Below are 10595 nucleotides of genomic sequence, written 5' to 3'. Positions count from 1 at the left end.
AAGTAATTATAATTTTTTTTTCATTCTGCTGAGGTGGATGGGTTTAGAGAAAATAAAAAAAACACTCATAACTTTTATATGCTTATTATTTTGTAGTATGTGCTTAATTTTCCGCAGCAACGCGCGGCAAATCATCTAGTATATATTAATTAACCAAGCCTACAGAATTGTGCATATACATATATTAACGTTGTTTCTTCTTTTAGACCTCCCGATCAACACACTCTACTGGCAGAACTAAACGAGGCGCGGCCAGAAAGATGGAAGACCATGAAAGGTGCACCATCACGGAAATCGCTATAGATGGCGAACCGATTTCTCCCAAGCATCACGCAAAAAAGTTTGTAAGTCAATGCAGAGTTATTGTTAGGGACACCATCCCGATCACCACTCAAGAATGGAAGAAACCTGCAAAGGCGGACGAAGGAGTTACTTATGTCGATACGAGATCCAAAAATCTGATGTTTAGGAAACTCCTAGTAAATTTCACATTTCCGGAGCCAGCTGACTCTGATAGTGAGAATGACAGGCCAGACCCTGAGGATCCCGAGCTGAATAGCATACAACGAAGAGTCAAGAAGTGGGCTCTTAAGAAGATGGCAATGCAGTTCAACGACTACAAGAAAAAATTGGACAACTTCTTTGTCAAGAAAAAGAAGACTCCAGATTTCAACGGCCCCTATGAGGAGATAAAAGACCACTGGGAGGCATTTGTGAAGTACAAGACATCTGAGAGGGCAAAGACAAGGTCAGTCACCAATAAGAAAAATGCTGCTAATAAGATGTACTTCCATACCATGGGGCGAGGAGATACAACATTCATGACTTTATTTTATCACCTTGTGTTTCATTCACATACACATATATATATATACTGACCACCGTACCTTCTTCAAATTATTAGATCCAACGGTTGCGGGACGGTCTTCTAGCAACCGAGCGTGTACGAGCAATTCAAGAAGAACTGGTGGGGTTCTTTGTTGAGCAAGTCATAGCTCCAGACGGAGAACACTATGTGCCCGCCATCCATGAATAGAAATTATTTTCAAAGTTGATGTAGACGTATATATATATATATGCATGAACGTGTGTCACTTCGATTGATATATGTAATATAATGGTTTCCTATATATATGTGTGTGCATTATAACGTGTTTCGAATGGAGGCAGAGTCTGCCGCGGCAGCATTTTAGTGCAATTCCCTGCCGCGACAGAGTGTGCCGCGGCAGGGAATGGCACCAAAACCCTGCCGCGGCACAACCCTTTTGCACCGGTTCGTATTACGAACCGGTGCTAAAGGTCCCCCGTCGGACGCTCCACAGCGGGCCACGTGGTGCCCCCTTTAGCACCGGTTCACCGGATGGTTTGCACCGGTTGGCCATCCGGTGCATATGGCCTTTATAAACCGGTGCAAAAGGCCCCGTTTCTACTAGTGTTGGATAAAAAAAGATCACGGCCCGGGCATAACTTAGCACAAACTCGCCGCTAAGAAGGAAGATCCACGGATCAAAGCCGCTGACAATCAACATTGTTACCGCGAAACCGGCTCACAACTCGTTGACTCGACTTCAACATTGTCGACTCCTACCTTTGATATGAGTATGACATGTATGGTTTTAACAAAGAAGCTTTGCAACATTTTGAAATAAGAAGGTGTGCTTCCAAATTTCGGCAAACCGGAGGGGCCTCAGCAGAATTTTGCGGAACACAAATGACATGGCATAAAGAAAGAGGTGAAAAAAGAAAATGGCAATAAGAAAGCGCGCACTGAATAACGACGCGTGCCTACCGAGAGCGGAGGCAGCCACGCTACAGCGCTCAAGTCCACACCGCACCAAACAAAGGCGCGGCGACGAAGGAAGGAAGGAAGAGCAGCCAACACCTCACCGCACTACTCCTCCGCAATGGCTAATCCACTCCCTAATCACCACCAACAAATAAGTAGGCCTGCCCCGGCGACGGAAAGCTAATCTCTTTTCTTTCTTCCATCTCCTTTTTCTTCCTTCATCCTCCCACCATCTCCACCACCACCACCACCACCACTACCGCCATCTTCTTCTTTCTTTCTTTCTCCCATCCCACCCACCTTTCAGCCGCCCCAATTCCTCACGCACGCCATCTTCTTTCTTCAACAAGCTGCGCGGCCATGATCTCTATAGGCGCCGGCTCATCCTCCTCCTCGTCTTCCTCCGCGGGGGTGAGGATGGGAGGCGCCAAGCGCCGGGGGAAGCCGGGCGGAGCCGCCGCCGCCGCTGGGTCGGCCGCGCAGACCAAGTGGCGCAGCGGCACGCAGGAGAGGATCTACGGGCGGCGCCTGCTGGACGCGCTGCGCGCCACGCGGTCGGCCGCGCCGCACCCGCACCCGCACCCGCAGCCGCGCGCCGTCAAGGAGGCGGCCGACTCGGCGCTGGCGCTCACCGCGCGCGGCCAGTCGCGCTGGAGCCGCGCCATCCTGCTCGCGGGCGCCGCGTCCCGCCGCCGCCGCGTGCTCGTCAAGGCCGGCGGCAAGATCCGGCGCCACCCGCGCCCGCAGGCCCGCGCGGCTGCGGCGGCGGCCAAGGCCGCCACCGCCGCGTCCGCCGGCGAGCCGCCGATGCTCAGGGAGCGGAAGGTCAAGGACCGCCTGCGCGTGCTGGGCCGGCTCGTCCCCGGGTGCCGCAAGCTGCAGGCCCCCGACCTGCTCGAGGAGACGGCCGACTACGTCGCCGCGCTCCAGATGCAGGTCAAGGCCATGCGCGCGCTCGCCAACGCGCTCGCGGCGGCCCAGCTATCGTCGGATCGTCAACAGACCGCCGCCGACGACGACCAAGGCGAAGACGAGATGGAGAGGTGAGAGGGGGGATGATTGATGATCACATGACGGCCTTGGGCTCGGGGAAATAAGGGCGATTAATTAATGGACAAATTATTAGTGCGAGGCGGGTCTGGGATGCTCTCCCACGGGGAGGATGGTACTGTGATCCCAGTCATGATTTGCTGATTTGTAAATTCTTGATACTACTTGTATAAGTAATGCTGCTCTGCTCCGCTCCTCTGTTCATCCTCTTCTCTTGATGAAATGTTCTTCCTCCTCCTGAAACAAGATGGGGGCTTTCCTGTGTCTATCTCTTGCGGATTATGCTTTGATTTGACTGTGTCAATGGGGAATTAGGACTTCTGTTTCTTGCAAGGCGCAATTCCAGCTGGTTAGTTTCATCGCTTGGGGGGCTGAATTCGACAGGATTCCAATCATTTCTCGAGTGATTTGCCAACTAATAATCATATATATCCAAACAGCCCTGAGCTCCCATAAATACAGTGCAGCCGATCCTACTTCCTAGAAACAATTTCTGCTTGACACGAAGAACAGATACCATCTGAATTCGGTCTGAGGGAGAGATAGACAAGTTGCAATTGGCTCGTAGACTCGCGCTTAAACTAATTCTGGAGTAACAGAGATCAGACAACGCGTGGGCACAAAGATTCCATCTGCTCTGGTCTGGGTCTGACGCTGTGGTTTTCCTGATCCGTCCTGGATGGGTCAACTTTTTTCTTCAGCCTTTGCTGCCTTCAGCTCTGGTCTGGCCTGCTGCGAGAAATTTCTGGCGTGCATTTACGCACGTGAAAATGTTCCCTGCTGAACAAGTTCCAGGGCGACAGCGATCCGCGTCGTTGCCATCGCCGTGTTCTACTGTTCTCCTCCTTTTTCAGTACCACTGGATTTTTCCATGGGGAACGGGAAATGTTCTCGACATCTGCAGAATGCGAAATACTGTATATGTGATCGAGTGATTCAAAGAAATGTTTTAGGGAAACATGGAATCTACGCCTGAGGGGAAATTCAGAGGATCCCTTGATCAATTGTTGCAAACAGATACTTCCAAGAGATGTTTTATTAGGAAACTTAGAATCTGCGCCTGAGGGGAAAATTCAGGAGGATTCCCTGACCAGTTCTTGCAAACAGACGCTTCAGCCATACACAACGGACTTTCCATGCTCCGCATATGTGTGTGTGTGTTTGTTTGTGTAATCAAGCTGAAAACATTCCTCAAAATTCGTCGCATATGATCTTGGTAGGGTAGCTTGTGTAGTGGATGTGGTAGCTCATGTTTGTGCATCTTGTGTTGTCTTAGATCCGCATGTCTTTACATTTGTTTGTCATGCGTGATCAATGTACAACTTGGGACTGACTTTAGCCATGGTACGGTCAGTTGCATATTCCTTCTGTTGTGGATGAATTTTTCTTTGTGGATGACTCTCAACCCAGGTGAGCAAGCTCAAAGACCTTACCGAAGCAGAATGGTGTGATGGCGCCTTCACCATTATCCTGGAGACTGGGCACTACGTACTAGGGCCACATCACATATAGCACACCGTCTTCCCTCTTGTCTCACTTCATCATCGATCATTGTCATTCACATCTAGCACATAGTTTTCCAATCTTAAGATCACCCCAAAGACGTTGAGTTCCTCAACAAGCCCATCATAAACAACAGTCAAATGCAGACTATCTTCTCCCTTGGTTTTGGCCACCCGCAATTTTGCCATAGGTACAACTGAGCTCCTTGGTACTCCTTCACCAGACAATGAAGACACCTAGGAGTCGAAGACCATCATCCTTGACACCCTGGTGCCAGATCAGAGGGCCCGGGGCACCGTTGAGCAGCATCTTGGTGCTTGCCGAAGACAAGAGGATGGCGAGCCAATTGAGGAAGCGATCGCCAAAGCCGTAGCGGCGTAGCACCTCGAACGGGAAAGGCCACGAGATCGAGTCGCAGGCCGCGTTAGGTCAAGCTTGAGCAAGACGCGCGGGGCATCGGGCTGATGCAGGAGGCGCGCGGACTGGCGCACGAGAACGAAGGCGTTCTGGATGGGGCTCACCAGGTCGTTGAGCTTGGGCGCGAGGTATAGAGTAGCAGCTTGGCGAAGACCCTGGCGACAAGGTGGATGAGGCTAATGGGCATGTAATCTCTAGACGCATCGGCGCGCTTGGGGAGCAGTGTGAGGAGCGCCTGGTTCAGGCAGCTGAAACGGAGTCCGTGGAGCAAGTAGAGCTGCTGGAACATGCGGATGAAGCCGAGCTTGACGACATCCCAGCTCGAGCGCGAGAACTCCGTCGTGAAGCCATCAGGGCCGGGTAGTTGCGCGCCAGCAGCCGCTTCACCGTCTGCCAGATCTCATCCTCCGTGAAAGGCGCGTCCAGGTCTCCCAGGTCAGCAGGCTCGATGAGGTGTTGTAGGTCGAGGGTGCAATCTCAAATAGCGGCAGTGCCGAGCAACTCGTTGAAGTGGGAGTGAAAGCCGCCGCGGCCATGTCGTCGGGGTCCGTGAGGACGTCTCCATCCACTGTCAGGCTGAAGATACTACGTGCATTGACGGTGGAAGAAGGATGTTTTCGCGTCGCCATCCTTGAGGAACATGAGGCACACGTTGTCTGACGATGGTGCGCTCCATGGAGGCGAGCCCGAGGTAGGATTGCTTGATCTGCCACCGCAGCCAATCCTCGTGCGCTGTCAGTTGCCTGCACTCCTAAGCGGTGTCGAACCTGAGGAGCATCTCGCGGGAGATCGCGAGCTTGTCGCGCACGTTGCCAACCAGGCGCGCGGACTAGCTTCTGAGTTTAAGTGTGGTGGCCCGCATGCGCTTCACAAGCCTACGGAACGGATCCTTGTCATCCACAGAATTCCACGCCTCCACCAAGAAAACTTGGTAACCATCCAACCGTGTCCAGTAATCCTCAAAGTGGAACCATTTCTGCCCCGGTGGGAACGACAAGCAGTTGAGAATGAGTGGTCTGTGATCGGAGACGACCGAGTCCAAGCATCGCACGTGAAAATCGCCATGGTGCTCCTCCCAATCCGTGGAGCACAAGATGCGGTCAAGGTGGACAAGGGTTGGGGGGCGTTTGCTCATTGGACCAAGTATAGTGGCGGCAGTTGAGATCGACATCCTTCAGTGTGAGGTCATTGCCATCATGCGCTTGTCGAGGTTTTCATTGTTTTTGTCCTCATCACGATAGATTAGATTGAAATCTCTGTAAAGCATCCAGGGGCCGGGGCAGTCAACACGGACGTCGCGGATTTCCTGAAGGAACGCGATCTTCTCATCATCGGTCTAAGGGCCATAGACGATGGTAAGCCACCAAGGCGTGGCGGTGCTGGATGGGGTTGCAACCCTGGGAGACGGGGTGTTGGCAGTGAACATCGGGTCTGTGATCCACACATCTCGGCTCTTCCAAGCCAGCAGGATGTCGCCGTGGGTGCCCTGCGTGGGCAAGTACACATAATCATCGAACTCCGAGCCTACGATATCACAGATAGTCGACGAGTAGATGTAATCCATCTTAGTTTCTTGGCAGCAAACGACCGAAGCACCGGTTGTTACAATGAGCGATCGAATGGAGATGCGTGAGCGTTTAAACCGCGCACGTTCCAAATGATGATCTTTCGGCTGCGATCCATTGGGTAGAGATCGACAGGTGGAGCACAGCACATCAGCTATGCCTCAATGGGGCTGCCTGCGATCACCGTGCTGACCGGCGCCGTGGTTGGGTCCGAGGGCAGCTCGCGATTAACAAGCGCAGCGATCGTGTCAAGCACAGACAGGGGGATGGGCGCCGCGAACAGACGATCAAACGTCTTCATCTCTTCTACGGTGATCGGATGATCGAGCCCAATGATGCCCAGTGTCCGTAGGATCTGAATGTGCGCGCGGCGTGTGGCGGTGGACGGAGCACCAGCCTTTTCCCTCGTTGTGGAGGCAGAACGACCACATCGAGGTGAGAAGTTGAGCGGTTGATTGCAATGTCTTTGTCTAGGAGTGGGGAGGGCCGCACTGAGCTGTTTGGTGGTCGTGGTGAGGAAGTCGCCCAGGTCCAGGAGCTCGCCGGAGTGGTACGCCGACCAGATCGTTGCATCCTGATCGGCGAAGAGGCAAAGAGAGTGGCGCTCCGCAAGGGCGTGGGTCGCGATGGGCTTGGCCTGGGACTTAGAGGGCTTGAGCGCGGGAGGCTTGGCCTTGGGCTAAGGGCCTCTGGGGCAGGGGGGCTTTGGAGGATCTGAACGAGGCGTACAAGGTGGCCCTGACCTCGCCTTGGGAGACGGCAGGCCTGGTGCCGGTGATGGTAGCGACTATTCCGCGCTTGAGGACCTGCTCCACTTCCTCCATCTCAACCGAGTGTGAGATGATGACCCGCGCAGGCTCGGGAGAGGTCACCGGTGCCATAGGGAGCAGGGGCGGCGGCTGTAACATCCCAAAAATTTCAAAAAAAAAAACAAAGAAATGAATTTCCCTATTTCCAAATTTTGGAACCAACAAAAACTTTTATTAAATTAAGTTTGATACATAGTGATCATGCTTATATGTTGTGACATTGCCATGATTGTTTGTTGAAGTATTTTGAAATGATCTTAAACCCTAAACCCTATCCTTTTCACCATCCAAGGTAAAACCAAATAAAATTAAATTAAATAAGAAAAGGGCCTATGTGCCTATGGCTATTTTTGGTAAAACTTTTACCTAGGCTTTTCTACCTTATTTAGATGTTTCGAAAACATTAACAAACCTAACCTAGTACTTACCAACTAATTCAAGTGAGAAACAAAAATAAAATAAACTTTTGCATAGAGGCATATGTGGCACATAGCCATAGTACCAAATCTTATCCTATGCACCTCTACTTTGCCCAAATGGTTTGAAACCATCTCTAAACCTAATCTAACCCTAAATGGACCCTAGACCATGCCCAAGTAAAGCAAGAGGAACAAAATAGAAGAAAAGAAAATTTGGAATATCACCTCTTATGTGTTTATGGCCATTTTTGCAAATCTTTGAACTAGGTCTTTTGGAATTGTTTCAATGGTTTGGAAATGTTCCTAAACAAATAAGAATCACTTTTGAATCAAGAAAAACCAAATCAAATAAAGATAAAATCAAAAACCTAGTCACATATGATAATGGTCATATGTGCCACTTTTAATATCTTACCCACTTTGAGTCCTTGTATTAAGAGTTTTCTAAACTAAACTTTGTCAAACCTTTGCACCTCATCCAAGACCTCATCAATATGAACACTTTTGATGTTGAACACTTTGACCAATTCCTTTTCTATTGATTATTATAAGGATGCAAAGTGGTGACATTGAAACAGATTCTAGATTCCCTCCACTTTTGAAATTTTCACAAACCACCTCTAAATTTCAAACCAAGACCACTAATGAGTGCCAAACATTATTTAGAACACATCTATGCAGAAATTTGGCCAAATTTCAAACACACATGAGACCATTACTTGGGATCAAATTGTTACATAGAGTAAAAATTAGGGTACAACCACTCCACCAACTATGTACCACCTCCTGTCTCTCTCTTGTGCTCATCCACAGTAGTTAGTACTTCTAAATGACCTCATATAACCTAGCCATGCTCACCTAGCACAAGCACACTCCATGTCATGGTTTATGTCACATAAACTTTGGCAATAATCCATTGTACAAACTCTAGCTCTCTCCAACCTTGCCCACCTTGCCAAACCATCTGGCCTCACCCCACTTTAGCAAACCATGCCCTCAGAGACAATTAAATGGCACCCAAACCATCAAGAACACACCATGCCAATCACCATGATCACCACCCTATCACACCTGCTCCCTCTCTTCCCCTCTCTCTCTCTCTCACCATGTCAACGAAGCTGGCCCCACTCCCCTGACCCTGCTGGACACGATCCTTGGCCCAGGAGAGGACGAAAATGCCCAGAACACGACGTGGTCACCGTCCTCGGGCTCGCCAGCGCGCGCACAAGGATGCCCTGGACGCGCCAGGACAACCGCTCGCCCCGACGACACCGTCCACCTCTCGCCCCTTTTCTTCACCCACATGCTCCTCTCGACGTCAGCAACCCCGTGGACAACCTCATTGGCCCGCGGGAGCCCTGTGTCCGACGCCATCATCGCCGACCATCCGCCACCGTACCACCAGTATGTGACATCGTCCCACCGCCTCAGTCCATCCCTGTCCTCGCCGTGACGCGCGCTAGCACCGCATCGACGTCGCCTACAGGACGCTGATACGTCTCCGACGTATCGATAATTTCTTATGTTCCATGCCACATTATTGATGATATCTACATGTTTTATGCATACTTTGTGTCATATTTATGCATTTTCCGGCACTAACCTATTAACGAGATGCCGAAGAGCCAGTTGCTGTTTTCTGCTGTTTTTGGTTTCAGAAATCCTAGTAAGGAAATATTCTCGGAATTGGACGAAATCAACGCCCAGGGGCCTATTTTCACACGAAGCTTCCAGAAGACCGAAGATGATACGAAGTGGGGCCACGAGGTGGCCAAACACTAGGGCGGCGCGGCCTGGGCCTTGGCCGCGCCGGCCTAGCGTGTGGGGCCCTCGTGTGGCCCCCTGACCTATCTCCTCCACCTACTTATAGCCTTCGTCGCGAAACCCCCAGTACCGAGAGCCACGATACGGAAAACCTTCCAGAGACGCCGCCGCCGCCAATCCCATCTCGGGGGATTCAGGAGATCGCCTCCGGCACCCTGCCGGAGAGGGGAATCATCTCCCGGAGGACTCTTCACCGCCATGGTCACCTCCGGAGTGATGAGTGAGTAGTTCACCCCTGGACTATGGGTCCATAGCAGTAGCTAGATGGTCGTCTTCTCCTAATTGTGCTTCATTGTTGGATCTTGTGAGCTGCCTAACATGATCAAGATCATCTATCTGTAATGCTATATGTTGTGTTTGTTGGGATCCGATGGATAGAGAATACTATGTTATGTTGATTATCATCCTATTATCTATGTGTTGTTTATGATCTTGCATGCTCTCCGTTACTAGTAGAGGCTCTGGCCAAGTTGATATTTGTAACTCCAAGAGGGAGTATTTATGCTCGATAGTGGGTTCATGTCTCCATTAAATCTGGGGGAGTGACAGAAACCTCTAAGGTTGTGGATGTGCTGTTGCCACTAGGGATAAAACATTGATGCTATGTCCGAGGATGTAGTTATTGATTACATTACGCACCATACTTAATGCAATTGTCTGTTGTTTTCAACTTAATACTGGAAGGGGTTCGGATGATAACCTGAAGGTGGACTTTTTAGGCATAGATGCATGCTGGATAGCGGTCTATGTACTTTGTCGTAATGCCCAATTAAATCTCACAATACTCATCATATCATGTATGTGCATTGTCATGCCCTCTTTATTTGTCAATTGCCCAACTGTAATTTGTTCACCCAACATGATATTTATCTTATGGGAGAGACACCTCTAGTGAACTGTGGACCCCGGTCCATTCTTAACATCGAATACAATCTACTGCAATACTTGTTCTATTGTTTTCTGCAAACAATCATCATCCACACTATACATCTAATCCTTTGCTACAGCAAGCCGGTGAGATTGACAACCTCACTGTTACGTTGGGACAAAGTACTTTGGTTGTGTTGTGCAGGTTCCACATTGGCGCCGGAATCCCTGGTGTTGCGCCGCACTACATCTCGCCGCCATCAACCTTCAACGTGCTTCTTGGCTCCTACTGGTTCGATAAACCTTGGTTTCTTACTGAGGGAAAACTTGCCGTTGTACGCATCACACCTTCCTC

The 10595-nt window shown here is 50.4% G+C and overlaps 1 protein-coding gene across 1 annotated transcript; it reads left to right on the top strand.

The window, feature by feature from the left end:
- Positions 1-1849: 1849 nt before the first annotated feature.
- Positions 1850-3040, top strand: LOC127342179 (transcription factor bHLH148-like). Its single transcript, XM_051368135.2, has one exon. It carries the CDS (start codon positions 2147-2149, stop codon positions 2831-2833), a length of 687 nt encoding a protein of 228 aa, XP_051224095.1. The 5' UTR covers positions 1850-2146; the 3' UTR covers positions 2834-3040.
- The last annotated feature ends 7555 nt before the right edge of the window (positions 3041-10595 follow it).

This window comes from Lolium perenne, chromosome 3 (genome assembly GCF_019359855.2).
Source record: "Lolium perenne isolate Kyuss_39 chromosome 3, Kyuss_2.0, whole genome shotgun sequence".
In the NCBI taxonomy this organism is placed as follows: Eukaryota; Viridiplantae; Streptophyta; class Magnoliopsida; order Poales; family Poaceae; genus Lolium; species Lolium perenne.
The sequence above is the reverse complement of the archived record's forward strand: the minus strand, read 5'-3'. Positions and strand labels throughout refer to the sequence as shown.